This window comes from Plectropomus leopardus, chromosome 13 (genome assembly GCF_008729295.1).
Source record: "Plectropomus leopardus isolate mb chromosome 13, YSFRI_Pleo_2.0, whole genome shotgun sequence".
Taxonomy (NCBI): Eukaryota; Metazoa; Chordata; class Actinopteri; order Perciformes; family Serranidae; genus Plectropomus; species Plectropomus leopardus.
The window spans coordinates 15462413-15479919 of NC_056475.1; the positions used below are offsets into that span (position 1 = coordinate 15462413).

Here is a 17507-nt window from a genome sequence, read left to right on the forward strand (position 1 = left end):
CTTCCCTCTGCCATTCATCAGTTTCTGTTTATAGGGGTGTCTGTCATTTGCATGTGATGATTTTGTGCGTGAACGCGTATGTGCAGAATTGTGTCTGCTTACGTAAGTGCTCTTTTGTATTTTTATTCAAGGCCAAATTTTGCAGAAGCAGCAGGGTGATTTGAGGACAATGTCCCTGATGGAGCTCACTCTTTTTGCTCTTCCCTTTTTTCCTTCTCTCTGACGATCTTCTTCAGCTCCTCCCACAAGCCTGCTCGTGAACCTTACATGCACCTCTGTCTCTAGTTTCGTCTCAGCTTACTTTCTCCCATCCCATGCTAATCTGGTTTTAAATGTCTGTTTTTAAGTGGAGAGCTTCATGTTTTGAGGTTTAGTTGGGTCAAACAGCAGCTGTAAAATTTGTGCGGTGGGCGGAGTCAGGATAAGTTATTTTGTTTTGAAGATAGATTGCTTAAACTTTCAAATAGTCATTGCAATAATTTAAGTGTATATGAATCTTCTCATGTGAGTCTCAAAATGAAGTTTGGGGATCTCTAACTGATTTAGACCATAAAATGTAGACTTTGAGAGGGAGATGGAAAGAGGGAGGGTGAAGTGCCACCTGGATTACACATACCTGCCTCGGGCATGTGCCAGCCCAGTACCAAGAAAACACACATACAGTAATTATTCTGTCTCGAGTCATTAGATTTTGCTTGCTGTATCTCTGTCTCATTTTATTCATCAATTTGGTCCTCATATTTCACCATTATTTTCTTTTTTCTCTTGTGTAAATTGCGTGAATTCCTCCACCTCACTTCTCATTGGCCTTCACTTTTCAGTGCTGCAAGGTGACGGTTCAGTTGAGGTACTAAAAAGCTGGACCGGACATTATTCACTTTTATTTTCATTCTAATTTTTCTGCTTTATACCTAGTACATAAAAGAAAGAGATGAAAGGACAAGAGATGCTTTACGGGTAAGAGATGATGACCGTGACTTGAATTTAAAGCCATTGTACAGTTTGACATTGAGAGTCTAACCTGCGTGGCACATATTTCACAGGCTTCAAAAGATCCTATTACTCTTTTCAAGCAACTGAGCTGATGGGGGTTCTTTTGTTTCTTTTGTTTTGTTTCATTTTACTTTTTTGTTATCAAAATATGATCTTGTTATCTATCCATCCTCCATCAGATGAAGTTGTTGTTGGATTGTCGAACAGGGTCTGGAATCCTGCTCCCCTTACACCTTTCCAATGTCTAAATTAGTGTGATTGCATTCAGCAATTTCTTTAACTTTCTGAACCAACTATCCGTCAAGCAACTTACTTCATGCAATGCTTGACAAAGGATGTAGGACTTTTTTTTTTCATTCTTCACACTATTTCCATTGCTCTTTGTGTGTACAACCCATTGCTTTAGAGACTGTGCAGTAGTTTTCAGCAATAAGATCTTTGCACACTGATTCCTTTTTTATGCATTTTTTAAATTTGTCATCTGAAAAAAAAACAAAAACGTTACACACAGAAACCATACTGAGTCCGATGAGTTTAATTGTTCTGTTGGTTGTGAAAACTGGCAATATGTGACACATTTGCTCCTTTGCTTCTTTTCACTCGAGGTACCCTTCTATCTCACCTCACTCTGCCTGCGTCTTGCGTTTTGCAGCCGTATGAATGGACTGAGCTGTCCTCTCTGTCCCCACACTTTCACTTTCTCTGTCTGTGTGCAGCCCATGTCCTCCTCCTTCTTGGCATCATTGTCCATCTGAATATTACTATCCGACCTGCTGAAAGTGAGTCATCTTTGAGTTATGGGAAGATACAGTGTGCTCCGCTCCACTCTCTTGACACTGATGTGTCCTGCTGCCACATTTGCTAAATGCTTTTGACAGATGTGAAAAATGAAGCAATTTGAACCTGTTTGTAAAACTTAAACAATGGACAAAAGTTTTAGAGTCAGTATGCAAACATGATTGAAACAACATGAGTTTGTAGTTTTACACATGCGACAAATGCAGATGAAAAAAAACAGTCTTTAAGCCTTTTTCTGCAATGGTAGGCTTTTCACCTAGATGTGGTCTGAATTTGTTGATTTCAAGAGAATACCCTGGCTTTAAGCGAAGTAGCCTGGATGCCCTGCCCACTAGCTACTTCCTCCAGGTCCTCCTGGGGGATCCCAAGGCAATCTCAGGCCAGGGGAGATACAGAAATCCTTCTGGCATGTTCTGGGTTTGCCCCGGGGTCTCCTATCAGTTGGACGTCTCTGGAGTACCTCCACAGGTAGGTGTCCAGGCAGCATACTAATCAGAAGCCTGACCCACCTCAACTGGCATGTTTTCAAAGCAAAAAAAATCAGTAGTTCTGCCCAGAGAGCTTTTTAAATGTCTCAACTTCTCACTCTGTTCTGTTGAGCTCACAAACCCAAGGTGAGCGATGGTATTTAAATAAGCTGGAAAACTGAGACACCCACATTACAGATCACATTGTAGCAATCTATGTGTTGATCTCATACTCCAACCAACCCTCTTTTTTCCCTTTTCTGTTTCCTTGGTATGTTTTCATTATTAATCATCACAATATCCTACTTAACTCGCTGTGAAGGTTTGCTGGAAAGACCGACATGGCTTTGCGACAAAGAGGAGAATATCAGATTGTTAGAAAGTGTCACTGGATGTCATCTTTTGAAGCATGGCATATGATGACATTTCAAGGGACATTACAGTGAGGGTTTGAGCTGAGCTAAAAGCCTGGCCAACAGTATTATCTTCCCACTAAACAGCAAGCATGCTGGCATCAGTCCCAACAATAAAAAGACTGTAGTCAGGCTTCTAGCGGATCCTTAAAAACTCTTAAAAGGCATTGAGTTCATTAATCTAAAAATAAGGTCTTAATTGGTATTATAGTGACTTAAATTTATGTTTCAAAAGTCTTAGAAATGCTCAGACATGGGATGTATAATTTTATGAATCTTTTTCTCTGGCATTGCATTGTAAAATCTTGAAATAAATGATAACATCTATTTTTATGATTTCGTAAACTTGTCATGATGGGAATTCAAGCAGTGGAATCTCAAATGCATATTGAGAAACACAAAATAGTCTAGAAAACATGACAGAAATGCCAGATATTTTCTATTTCTGTTTGTAAACAAAATAGGAACCTTTGTGATAATATGAACTGTCTTCCATGCGTTCCACTCTGAAAAGGTTGTTTTTCCAACATTTGACGTAGATGATCAAACTTTTCCATGAGACCAAAAAGCAGTTGTCTTTCTTCAATTTTGATTATTTGAAAAATTGGTCTTAAACTTAATTCAAAATAGAATTAAAAAAGTCTGTAAAAGTTTGAATCTACCTTGCCTTAAGCTGTAGGAGCCTTGGCAGTCAAAAATTCATGCTGCTCTGTGTTCATTCCCAGATGTAGTCAATGTTATGTTGTTCCTAGCCAGGTGGTGTGATTTCAGCCTGCATCTAAAACGGTGGTCAAACATAATGTTTTCTCATCTCCTGCATAATAATTCTGATCATCTCGGCCAGTGAAAGCCAGGCAGCCCCCAGCTTTCAGTTTGACAAGACATAGATTACATGAAATGGGAAACAGAGAACTGGAGATTTACTGAGACAAAGACAAGCACCTGTTGTTTACCCATACGTCAGCCACCTCCTCATCGTTTTGCTTTCAGATTTATGACAGTCAGTCCATGAAGTTTGATGCCTGTTACTGAAATGAAATGCTTGCTTCACATGCAGAAGTGGACCAAGAGACTAACTCAGACTCAGAAACTCAGACCAAACTCTGATCAAACAGTAAAACTAGGTCTATTTCTACTGCCTATTTCTTGCCTAAAATGTTTTCAGAAATATTCTTTAGCCTTCCATTTAATACAAGATTGTTTGTGACCATCTAGCCAGCACTGTGTCAAATGGAGAAGTTTGCATTACGTCACCCATCAGGTGCATCATTCTGTATTTTGATAGTTGTAGGTTTTCTACCTCTTGAGCAAAAACAAATGCCATCATCCTTTTTCTCTGTTTTCTCTGGCCATATAGCAATAGTTTCAAAAGCATTTCCATCTTTCCACTGCATAGACTGCCCAGTTTTATGAAACAATCATCTTTCCTGTGGCAAAATACTTATTTTAAGCAGTATTGATTAATTTAATTGGCCATTTGGGGGTAGCAGAACAAGCTGGAAACACAACATTGACATATACTCACCTTACGATAAGCGATAGAGTGAAGAGTCTGGTGATAATTCTCTGTTGGTTTGTCACCACATGACATGGAATCGTTTCACCCATTGTTATATATTGATGAATGAGTGCAGCTTTGAAGATAATGCATTTAGTTGACAGTAACTACTTGGAAAGATACATTTCAAATTAAGCCTAGAAATATTGTTTAAGAACTCAATAGTGTCTTTAAGGAAATGGAAAACATTTGACTTTCTTTTCCTTAAATTTTATCAGTCATGCTCTGGATAAATTAATATCATCTGGTCTCTTGTTCTGGTTTAATATAAAAATGTGAAACATACAGTTTATACACAGGACCCCACTCTTAAAAAAACTTGGCAATTTGGTTGAAAATGAAAATAAATGGGATATACTGTGCAGACTGAGAGATGTCCAGTATGAATAATGAATGGTAAAAAGTAGAACAGGTGGGAGTACTGGAGTTAAGAATCAGCTAATGGTCAGCAGATGTGGCAAGCTTCTTGAAGTGAGGCATGCTTCATTTATTGTATGTGGGTGTTTGCTTTCCCGCCTTTGATTGTAAAAGCGTGTTCTCCATGCATAATCAAAATCGCCTCTTGCTTAAGAGATGTACAGATGAAGTTTTGATGAAGGGACACCCAGACTTGTTTTTTTCTCATTTCATTTCTCAGAGCCATGAGCTTTAAGGAAGGTGGTAGTTTACTAAAGGTATGCTCATGTATTTGATTTCAAATTAAAAGTTAGAAGTGTCTGTAAAACTAGCAACTAAGCCAGTGGTTCCCTTCTAGTACAGGCATGAGGTCCAGATTTCTTCCTAGTTATTGATTCAAGATCCACACATTAAATAAACTGCCACATATTCAATTTTATTTCACAAAATGTAAACAATACATCGGCTTAGAACGCAAGGAAATTATAACAAGAATAAACAGAAGTGGCACTTCAAATTAAAAGCTCTGTGCTGGATTTTTTTTTTTTACAAAATTGCCAACTTTAGAGTTTCTTGCTGTCAACTCAGAAATAACTTGCAACCCAATTTTGTACCCTGACCCACCTGCTGGGAACCACTGCTATCAGCCTGCCTGGGTTAGATAGTGTTAGCAAATCATAACCAAACAATGTGGATACTTTATGTCCTGATTATCCCAAATTGCACATAGTGTGCATATACTATGGAAACATGCTGGCTATTATTTTTATAGGTATGCTCTGCTCTAAATACATTTGCAATTACATTCAAGCACAATTAATTTGCAGAAAAAAGCAGATTTTATGCTATCTGAAATGATCCTGTGCTGATTACAGTTGAGATGGATGAAACTTCTTATTATTTGCTGAATTCTTATCTGATTCAGTGGCTGCCAGAAAATTCAGTTTCAGCTGAATTCATGTGCACGTAGACATGCAAACATGCAGGTATGACAAGAAGAGAATATGCATGCATTTTGATTAGATGTTTTCTGTGAATATCAACGTCCTTGTGTGCAGGTGCAGCTGCTGGCTGTTCAAATGCCTGCACCCCCACAGTATGTTAGAAGACACGCCATGAATACTGGGAACATAGTTTATTTATTCGTTTGTCTGAAGGGCTGAAATTCAAGGTGAGAAGGAAAGTGGCTTGAAAAGGTCATCTGTTAAGTGATGGATGAGTTGGAGGCTGCGATGATAAATGACTTCTGCTTGGTGTAATCACTTGTGACTCAGCACCATAGCTACTGAATGCAGTGTTACATAGACATTCAGCCTACGTTTAGTGCGTGTGTTTTGTTTTCTGACTCATCACAGATGCTGCTGCTGTGTGTGTGTGTGTGTGTGTGTGTGCGTGTGCGTGTGCGTGTGTGTGTGTGTGTGTGTGTGTGAGTGAGTGTGTGCACAGTATATGTGAATAGAAAAAACCCATCAAATGTTATTTTTTATTTTATTATGAATCCTTTTAAGTGATTTTCTTTTGATTCAGGTATGAAAACAGCTACATGGCTATATTGCCTCCTGGCTTCAGCTTTGTGTCTATTGAGGTTAATATCCATAAGTTCATCTAACTCCCAGCAATAAAGGAAATAAGCATATTTCCCAAAGAATTTTGGAATGAATGTCTGTGACATTTGATATCATTAAAGACTAAATTATCAGTATTTCAACTACATGAAGCATCTACATACTGATCCTTGTCCATTGCCCTAAATGTATAATTAAAATGTAAATGTATGTATTTTTAGACTGAATTTATTTTGAAATTTATATTAAAAAAAATATTCAAATTAGAAATGTAAACAAGAAAACAAAATGAGAATACTCAATGTTGCTCTTGGATTGGCAAAGAAGATTGCAAAGAGTAGCAGTAGCGATTATTTTGAAAGTACACCTAAGAATGTAATTCAGTCTATCTGAAAATACGACTGTAATTATAACAATTGGATGCCTGTAGTTTATACACTTCTGAAAGCACCCGAAACACAATGTTCATTACATTTTCGGCTGTCTTGGTTATTAGTTGATACAAGTAATTAATATCATGCACATTAATATGTAGCTTATGAGTAATTTATATTCAGTTTACTTGTCTCCTTGTATTAGTGACATTAGTGGGACTGGAATAGAAAATCAAGTGTAAAAACAAAATGTTGAAATCAGCTTTAAATTCTACAACGGATCATTAATGCTACATTGAAGAAAAAATCATTTCAGAATTAAGTCATGATATTGCAAGTATTAATTCATAATTTTGAGAAAACAATCATAATATTATGAGAATTAAGTTGTAATTTAACGAGAATAAAGTCATACTCTCCTAAGACAAAAAGTCGGAAATTACAAGAATAAAGTCGCTAGTGTTGCTGTTTTCATGTGCATGCATCTGTTTGGAGGTATGTATGGGTGCAGTGGAAGTGTACATGCTTGTGTATGTTATAGGTATTTCAGTTTGTATGTTTGTGTGTGTGACTGACTGGTTACATGATTTTTTGTTTGCGTGCATCTACTAAATTATTTTCTTTTTATGTGAGGGCAAATACTTGTAAATATTTGGTCTACATTCACTGTATATTTAAGTGTTGGTGTGTTTTTGTTTTTGCTTGTGTGTCTGTGTTCGTGTGTGTGTTTGTGTGTGAGATACTGTGCCATTAGCGAGTGAATTGCCTGGCGCTGACAGCCAAGGCCTGAGGGTTGATCTATTATGAGTCTGCTGTCATTTCTCAATCGACTAGCTCTGCAGCCCATACTTGTTATTGTCATCTATCAACAATAGATCTCTGTGCCTGTCTGTCTGCTCTGCATGACCTGTTAATCACCAGGACACAGAGATTTTGCACTTTGCAACGGAGTTAAACACTCAGTGACTGAAAGACCTCTTCATTTGTCTGACTCCAGTAGTCTTTTTGTCTGAATCTCTGTTCCTCTGTTTTATAGAGGCAAAACGGTCTGTTAGTCTGTGTTATGAGTGTTAGAAAGTGTTCAATATTACTTTACTAATTAACTAAATTCTGATTCAAACTTCAAGCGTAAGACTGGCGTAATTCTGTATTATTTACTGTCATCAAATCCAATGAAAAGACTAAAACAAAAGATGCAGTAGTCCCTGAATACATCTTCACTATCTTTTGCACCCAGCCCCAAGTCCACTGGTTCTTACTCAGTGGCGAATCTTCCTACCTACCATCCTGCAGGATGCCATTGAGAGGTTGGCCAAAAAAACAAATAAATAAATAAATATGAAAAAATAGAAGAAGGGGAAAATCATCCAGAATCATCCAAAGAATTGATGGGTATGGTGGAGTAGAGTATATGAGAAGAGCAGTGGAGTAAAAGAAAATGACAAGGCAAGAAGCCATCCAGGACACGTTACAAAATAAAGAGAGAGAGAAAAGAAGGTGGATTTTTGTGTTGATATCTCATAAGCTCTTGTTTTGTTGAATTTAAACAATTACCTAAAACAACAGAGCACAATAGTTTCTAACAGAAGTTACTCAACAAGGAGAAAATAGTGCATTTGTTTAGGACTATTTTCAGTCACAGATTGATACACATTTCACGCTCTACAGAGTATGTAGGACAGCAGGAAGGTATATGCGGGATTAACTTAAAGTAAAATACAGTGTCTGCGTTCATGGCATTGAAAAAGCTTGTCGGCTAGTGCAATGCTGAGGCTTGCTGTTATGCTTTTTTAGATTGTTTTTTGAAAGGAGTGAAACACTATGGGACAGAGGAATAAGTCATATCAGAATTTCACTACATAGATACTGTGTGTTAGACAGAGCAATTCACTGTTGGTTTTGGTGATTTTATCTCCAGCCTAGTCCTTCACATCTTGAGCAATTATATTCACATACTATAGCTATGAAGACCTCTGCATAACACATACATTAAATATGACTGATATTTACCACATAAAAAGAGCTGTTATTTCACCTACAGTCCTTGTACTTGAATCTTTTCTATTCTTAGCTCATTCTTATAGAATGTGATTTAGTGTATGTGTTAACACCAACGTCTTTCAAATGTCAGACACATGAACACACATTATGTCTCACCTTTGTAACAAGAATAAACGGATGGTTGCATACCAGTGGAAGACACTTTATTTCACCCAATTCAGTGTTTGTTTTTGCTCCATACATGAATGTGCATTAAAGAAGTCATCAAATGTGACTCGCTTAAGTCTTCAACAGTCTGTCCCTGTCTTTGTACAGAGTTGGATAACCAAGAAGCCAGAGTGACAGAGATCCATGCGCTGGTGCACCGGCTGCCTGAGAAGAACAGACAGATGCTGGAGCTGCTAATGAAGCACCTGGCCAAGTAGGTGGAGAAACAAATGCCGTATCAGACATTATGTTCCTAAAAACGGCAGTGTTTAATTTTATTATGTTGTGTTAACAGCAATAGGGATCTTTCTCCTCTCCTTTTCTCTCATGCCCTCTCCTCTTTCTTTGACCACATTGCAGTAATACTCCTTGTTTCGATTGTTGTTGTTGTCCATCCTCGAGGAGGATTAGGACTCCGTAATCTCTTGACCACATGCATTAAGGCAGTGGGTTCTGAAAATAGAAACCCATCCAGCAGCCATCAGGCCAAATCTATTTTCCGACTTATCCCTTGAAGGGAAAGAGGGGTTAATGGTCAGGTGCAGGTCTTAATGTGGATGCCAGGAAGTGTAGGAGGTGCCATGATTGTAGCCCAGTGAGGTCTTATTCTGCCATTTGCAGGGCAAAAGATGTCCCCATGATAAAGTTTTCATACATTTAGTTTACATATAGCTTTAGTTTTAACCACTAAATACTTCACAGTCATTGATGCTGTTGAAAGAATCTTATATATAACATGAACGTTCAAAAACATTTCAAACTAATTCAGCCCAGTTTTTATCTAAATGTCTTCTGACAAATCAGTGCTGACTGGGAGATAAAAGGATTCTGCTCACCCTTTGAGTTGATTGAAATTCAGTGTTTTGCTCAAGGACATTTCAGTGGGGCGGATACTGATGAGCACTCAGGTTCATTGGGTTCAACAAGTCAGTTTTAAGACTCCTGCAAAGATCTAATTTTTCTCTTATGAAGGCCGTTCCCTGACTACTGCCTCTTCATTTTTTCCCTCCTAGGACTTGAATCCCGCCATTTCCTCCACATTTTGGATGGTTTCAGCAACAATAAACTGTATAGACAAGAGACTTTGTAAATCAAACAGGTCATCTGTCTGTTGATTACATAACCACAAGCTGCTGCAGCCCATAAGCTAAAAAGCAGGGCATGGCACAGTTGGCTTATATGTAATTATTCCTCTAAAGCAGCTGACTGGCATTGTGTTTTCACTCCAAAGCCCCGTCTAATCCCCCTGCGCTTTATCAGGCTTTTCTTCAACAACAGCAGCTTGATATAATGTGTGACAAATGGGACGTCAGCCATGGTTATACAACATGTACGTGAGCATAAGTGCATTCTGAAGACATAGACATCTTTACCTGCTTAGTGGATTATACCTGCTGGTGCTCATCGTCATCATCATCACTGGCTTACAGGTTGAATGACGGGATCACAGTAAACACACTTTAGCTTTTCTCAGCTTTCTGTCTACTAAACTTACACAACAATAAATACTACCTTCAATAAAGTTAAAATGTTTTAGAAATGTGTGAATTTCATAGGTCTCTTTTTGTAAAAAGTCAGATTTCAATGTCTTGTTTAATATAAAGCAGATATAGATACTTTATATGTACTGTGGAAGTATCAAAATACCAAATCCACAGAGAAATGCACAGTCTGTACTCAGAGATCTTTGACTTTAAACAAGCTGTCAGGACTTCTGTGAAGTTGTGATGTCACATTCCCAGGCTTCAATGCCAGTGAAAAGATGTCAAGCACGCAGATGTGGTTGACTCTGAAACACTGACCAATCAGAGCAAACCACGCTTCTCCGGGAGGGGGCTTAAAGAGACAGGCGCTAGGTGAATCCAGGTATAACCAGGCAGACCGTAATAAAGAAATACAGTGTTTTTTTGAACATAAAAGCATAAAATAATGTTTTAGTAGACACCCAATATACAAGTATGAAAATGAGCATAATATGGGACCTTTAACTTCCTGTCCATTTTGCAGGATCCTGAGCTGTATTTTGCCCTATACAGAGGGGTTTGTCTTTTCCTTTTTCTTTAAAGAAAAATGCTTTATTAAACAGACTTGAAAGCATGTTATAGAAAGAAATGATATTAATTGCAAAACAGAAGTATGACATTTTTCTGAAATGTTAAATCTTCTGACCTGTAAACAAACAGCACAGTGCAAACCCTTCACTCCAGGATCAACCTCCCACCCACCCTCCCACATGTCCTAACAGGCACATAACACAAAGCTACAGATGAGGAAGAAGAAGAAAAAAAAGAATCATGACAAAACAAAAACAAACAAATATGGAGAGAGGTAGTAATCAGATAAAATGTCTATTGAAGTAGAGACTTAATGTAGGAGAGAAAGGGGTCCCAAATTTTAGAGAGGTGTTTCTTTTATTTAGCCTACCGACGGTGATACAAATGGTACTCACTAACTCTCCTCCTCTCACTTTTCCCCACCTCAACAGTGTGGCCAATCACCATCAGCAGAACCTGATGACCATCGCCAATCTGGGCGTGGTCTTCGGGCCAACTCTGCTCCGCCCGCAGGAGGAGACGGTGGCAGCCATCATGGACATCAAGTTCCAGAACATTGTAGTCGAGATCCTCATAGAGCACCATGAGAGGGTAAGAGGGTGCAAGTGTGAATGTGTACAAGTGAACCACATAAGCAACAGAGTCGGTTGAGAGTTATATGAATCCCTTGGCTTTGTCAAGGGGGTAAACATTTGTTAAATTGTGCATTAAACAACTATTAATTCAAGTAACTTTTTATATCTGAATGAGCACCTGCCACACACACACACACACACACACACACACACACGCTCACACACACACACACACACACACACACACACACATACACACACACACCATAACTATAAATATACTATATGTACACTTCAAAGCTAATTTCATATCTCCTTAAGATCCAAGTAGCTTATTGATAGGCAAAGCTGCTTACAGATGTCACCATGGCAACAGACAAATCAGCATGACTGTTTCTGACCCTAGAATTATGCACACAGAGTATGTTCAGCCAACAAAGGAAACAAATGGTCATACACACAAATGGCACATGTCTGACACCTGCCAATGTGTTGAAAGACTGAAATACACACACACATACACAAACACACACCTGTCCCTCATCCAGACTGCCTAGACAACAGCTGTCTCTAGTGCAATAAAACAAAACAAACGGAGTATACATGCTGCAACAGAGCAGCTCTCAATCCTTAAAGACATCTCATCACAGTCCTTGTGTCACTGCCTCCTGCTGTAGACGCTGTAGAATAATGACGCCCCGCACTTCACATATCTGCCCTCTCTACACAAGCAAAAGGATTATTAGCTCCATTTTTCAGACGTTTTGTGCATTCTGTTTGCTGATTTCAGCCTGTAGCTTGTGTAAAGTGCTTTTTATTTCCCCCTCCTTGGATATATAATTGTCTTATAAAATGAAAAGTTTTCATTTAGGTGTAAACAGTATTAACCTTATTTACCCAAGCATTCTCATACACTCATGTACTGAACTAAAACATCTGAAGGTTTCATTTGATCCCACTCATTACATTTTGTTGTGCTCTTTTGCAACCAAAACAACAAAATCCAATATGTTCAAATGGGTTATCCAGCACTCCAATCTGTTATTCCTCCCCTTTCTGCCTTGAGTGGAGCTATGGGTGTGGATATGGCTGAAAAGCAGGAAAAAGGTGCTGACAGTTAAATGGATGTGGGGATGATTATGTTTTACTTAAGCTGAAAGAAAAAAAAATACAAGCAGAGCAGCATTAGAGGAAAAAACATCAAGTTTGAAAAATCAAGAGATAAGTAAGTGATGGTGTGAAAAAACACACAGTGTGCAGTATACTTTTATCACAGCATGGTGTTTTGTGCATCTTGCATAATAGTGCTACAACAAGTAGAAATACATTTCAGTCACAATAAGTGCCACAACGGAAGCACACAATGTCCCCCGTTGTTAAGTTTCTCCATATGTAATTATATATGTAACACAACTTTTCGACAAGTAGCTTTGTCACTGTGTTAAGCAGAAAAAGACACAAAAAAAAGAAAAAGGTTGCAATTCACTACCATGAATTCAGGAATTAATATAAGATATAGATATTCTTCAAGAATTGTTTTTCTGTCAAATCACAACCTTGCATATTGTTGCATTGATGTAAAGGTTTTAACATTTAAGCACAACATTGTGATCACTATATCTGTCTTAAATGGGATAAGCCACATTTCCCTGCATTTACATACGAGACTATGAATGTCTTGACAGCAGCAAAAACATGTCGGACACATGTTGTTCAATGGACAAAACATATATACATTTTCAGCTTTTCACTGGCATTTTCTTTTTGTAAATTTATATTTTGTTTCTTTAGTTGTACTCACACTTGACTGTTTTGTTTGTGCAGATATTCAGGGATGTGCCGACTTCTGCAGGCGGTCCGACCAACATGCAGCTCAACCTGTCCAGGAGGAGAAGTGCAGAGAGTAAAGCTCCGTCCTGCAGTGAGAGGCCTCTCACACTCTTCCACACACCAACACATTCCCAGAAAGGTGAGCTGAACCACCCAGTTATCCCCTGATTAAAATAGTCATAATTCTTGATAAGTTGTTTTTCTCCCCCCTGTTGCTGGGTTTTATCATTTAATTTGGCTTTGAAAGAGAAAAAGACCTGTAGCCACCTCCTTTTGTTGAGTTCACACTGGTCACCGAAAGTTCTCTTGTAGGCGCATGTCACTATGAAAGTGGCTACTTAGAGAAAACATCGACAGCACTCTCTGGCTGAAAACACAAAAGACTATCTACATTTTTCTTTATTCTTGTAGGTGAAAAGAAGAACAGTCTTGTCAATGCCACAGTCACCGAGCTGCAGCAGCCGGTTTCCTCCTCAACCAACTGTAACAGCAGCAGCAGTAGCAGCAGCAGCAGCCAAGGTCGAACCCCGAGACACAGCCTGACCAGCAACGACGGAGAGCAGGACACCCGGCAAATCCGGCCCAGCTCACTGTGAGTGATTTCTCAGAATCTGAAGCAGCATTTAACCTTTGTGGTAACCTACCTGCTGCAGACCCTGTTATTTACAGTTTTTTATTTTTAAATGAAAAACAGTGAAAGCCCGATTTTAAAACTACTACTTGCATTTCAGAGTCACTGCAGTTCAACCATTTTTGAGTTAGTTAACAACTTTAAGAGATCTCCTTTTCATATTTTCCCATATTTTAAATGTTCTATTGCCTGTAATATTTTCTGAGCTATCCATTGTTACTGTAAGTTGAAGTGAAAAGGTGTTTTAGTGTTGGAGGAAACACTTTCGGATGGACATACATACAACATCAAGAAAGATGCATATGTGAAGATGAAAAAGACAAGAGAGAAACAACACAAAGGGAAATCTCAACAAAAGCAAAAATAGATTTACACTTTCGCAGATGTTTTTGAGTGAGAGGTGAAGGATTTTCAGGTGTTTGGACCCATTTGTATTCACAAAGAGACAAACATGTACACATGCAAACATGAACTTCTAATACAGTCACAAACACATAGGTTCAAGAATGTACACACCCATTTTTTTCAAGCACACACGGAAATTTACAGGAATGCACAAGCACATATGCATACATGTCAGCACGCACACATGCATACGTAGCAGCTAAGAGCTAGGAGATCAAGTCTTATGACAGGCAGGTTGTTGGTTTAAACCCCAAAAGCATCGGGGAAACTTTTTTCAAAAGCAACTGAACTTCAATTGTACCAACAATAGAAGACTGAGTCTACTTCTTCTGAGTTAGGGAAATTTAAAATTAAAATGAGTACACAAAATACCATTCACATGCATGCGCACACAAATATATTATGTAGCAGGTACTTGGCATATGTTTTGGATTACCTTACACAGTGTGCCCCCTTTTCAGGCTTTCTCTGTCTCAACAGCAGTTCACACAGCCAAAACCAAAGACCAACTTAAAACAAAAAATATTTTCACTGGTCTGAAAAAGCACCACAGTCAGGATGAAGTTATTAACAGGTGTAAACACACGCCTGCATATGGAATTCACAGCAACATGGGGCTGAACACACACACACACACACACACACACACACACAAACACACAAACACACAGAGTCTGTCATCATGCATCTTTCATGTTTTTTTTTCTACAAGCCACGTGGATGTTGATATACACCTTGTTTGATCAAGGGAAGATACAAACTACCAGTCATCACACTTATTGACCGAAGAATCCTTCAAGTGCAGTCTGTCACTAAAACGATTGCACATCCCCTCTGATTACTTTTCTCCCTCTGTCTCCCCACTGCCACCTCTACTCCATCTCCCCTTAACCCCCACCCATACTCATTCTTTTAATCTTTCATTCACAGAAGGTTGTAACACCCAACTTTTATTTATGCACTCACCTCTAGCCAAGAATTCTGTGTCTGGTATTTATTTCTCCTCATTGCTCTGTGTGTCTGTCCACTCATGGGATACCCCTTGGGTCGTTTGCTCTTTCACTGATGAGGGCATCAGTCCATAATCTGACTGACGTGATCAATTTAAGCAACATGTTTGAACATCCACCACACTTGCAGCAATAAACTCAAGTCATTTGCTTTGTAAAAGTGAACATATCTTTATATATGCGTGCAGAGTTCTTAATGTAGGTGGCAACTCTGGTTTTTGCCCTTATTTCAAAAAAGACAATATTTTCAATAAGCTGTTTACATGGCTAATGAAAATGAATTTTACACTAATATTCCTATTTAAATGCAGATGTTCTTACTTAGATTGAGGTTTTACACCTCAACGATGTACCTCCTAATAAATGCTTAATACTTGCGCTTATCCAAAAACCCGTTGATATCCAGGTCTTTCAAAATGTTCATAAGTAATGTGTGTTTCTCCTTCCCACCACAACCTACCCCACAACCTTGCAAACTGTTGGCTACTTGGTTTGTGTACAATGGAGGAGGCCATGTGTGCCAAATTGGGTTGAGCACCCCCCCCGTTTGGGGGTCCTCTTCCAAAATATTATGAGCATTAATCACCTGATTTCCTGCCCTTGGGTTAATTTTTCTGCACCAATTTATGTTGGAAATGTCTTAAATTTTATGAAGATAAAAGTCCTCTCCTACTCTCTACTTTGCTTTTTATTGAGGCAACAAAAGCACATGCTCTAAATATTGAAATATTGATTTTTTTTTAACATTTCTTGAACTAAGGGTAGGGTCTATCTTAGCATGTTATGCAAAAATAAGAAAGAGAGGGAGAGAAAGCATCTAAAACTGCTTGTTGGCGATATGAAGAGGGAAGAGAAAAAGACAAAAAAAAAAACAGTAGAGCCATGAAAAGAGATATTCAAGAACATAGAGAACAAATGAGTCACACTAAAGAGAAATTCAGTGACTGAAGTGAACAACCTGTTGGTCCTGATGAGGCACCTAATGATGCATGAAATGATATGTTCACAATCTTCTATCCAATTTTTTTGTGTGTGCCTTTTCTCCTCTTAAGGTTACGGTTGTGTGGGATAGAGTGCTGTCAAGTGTTTTATTAGTCGTTAGCATCTTGCAATTTCTCAGATGGAAGTCTTTACACCCTTTGCACTAGGATAAATTTAATTTTAATGCCTTTAACAGGAAAAGGGCAATGTGTGGTCCAAAGTCTCATAGCTTAGTGTGGACACATTTTATTTTAGATTAAATGACAGTGCTGCTGAGTGATATTAAGTCTTTCAGCAGCCAACCACAATGAAAACACTACAGGCTAAGGTGGAAAGAAAATGTATTGCCAAAGCTGTGTAGCTGGAGTAGTCAGTGAAATGCATATCTCAAAAGAGCTGTCAAGGCCTAGAAAGATCCGATGAAATTCTCAAGATTGTATCAACCTGTCGTTTTTAAAGCATTGGTCTCAAAAGTGTGCATCTTCTTAGGCCCCTTTCCCAAGGGACAAAGAACCCCAACACACCCACTAACATCTGGCTTTTGTCTTTAGTGTGAAAGGTCACAATCAGCCTTCATTCTCGGGACAAATGACTCTAGTATCCACAGGTATTTGTCAGCTCAAGCTCCTATGGCAAAATGACACATGTGTGGATGAGCTCATTTTTGCCCATTTTCTCCTGCAATGCAAGGACACATTGCTGCAAATTCCATTTGTCTGTGTCCAAGCAGCACGCGAACATCATTCCATATTTGTTGGCATGGAGTTTGAAAGAGATTAAAGAAGTAGTATAGATAAAGGTGGAGAAAACCCATAACATTTTCGCTGGCCTTCATGCTGCTTTCCATTGTAGAGCTGCTAAAATTAAATGGTTAATCAATCCATTAGTCGTCAGCTGTTAAAATAATGGCCAGCTAACTTGATAATTGTTTAATCCGTTGGAATTTTTTAAGAAGAAAAGTCAAAAATTCTCAGATTCCAGCTTCTTATATGTGATAATTTTCTTAGTTTCCTCTATGACAGTAACAGTATGTGGACAAAACAAGACATTCAAGGATGTCATCTTGGGCTTTGGGAAACACTGATCAATATGTTCCACTGTTTGGCATTTTATAGACCAAACATCTAATTGATTAAGTATTACTTCTGATGTTGTTCGATGTAATAAGCCAGACTCTTATGTAGATAAATATGCACTCTGCTACTCACTCTTGCTGCTTAAGTCTGCAGGTAATGATAATGAAATGAAC

The 17507-nt window shown here is 38.5% G+C and overlaps 1 protein-coding gene across 3 annotated transcripts in view; it reads left to right on the forward strand.

Moving 5' to 3' along the window:
• The window catches only part of LOC121952187 (rho GTPase-activating protein 26-like), a 99047-nt gene that overhangs the window by 64621 nt on the left and 16919 nt on the right, over positions 1–17507 (forward strand). For all 3 annotated transcript variants that reach the window (XM_042498714.1, XM_042498712.1, XM_042498713.1), the window contains 4 exons: positions 8881–8986; positions 11258–11417; positions 13226–13370; positions 13643–13823. In XM_042498714.1, coding sequence (XP_042354648.1) covers positions 8881–8986; positions 11258–11417; positions 13226–13370; positions 13643–13823 — 592 coding nt within the window. The remainder of the gene's footprint in view (positions 1–8880; positions 8987–11257; positions 11418–13225; positions 13371–13642; positions 13824–17507) is intronic.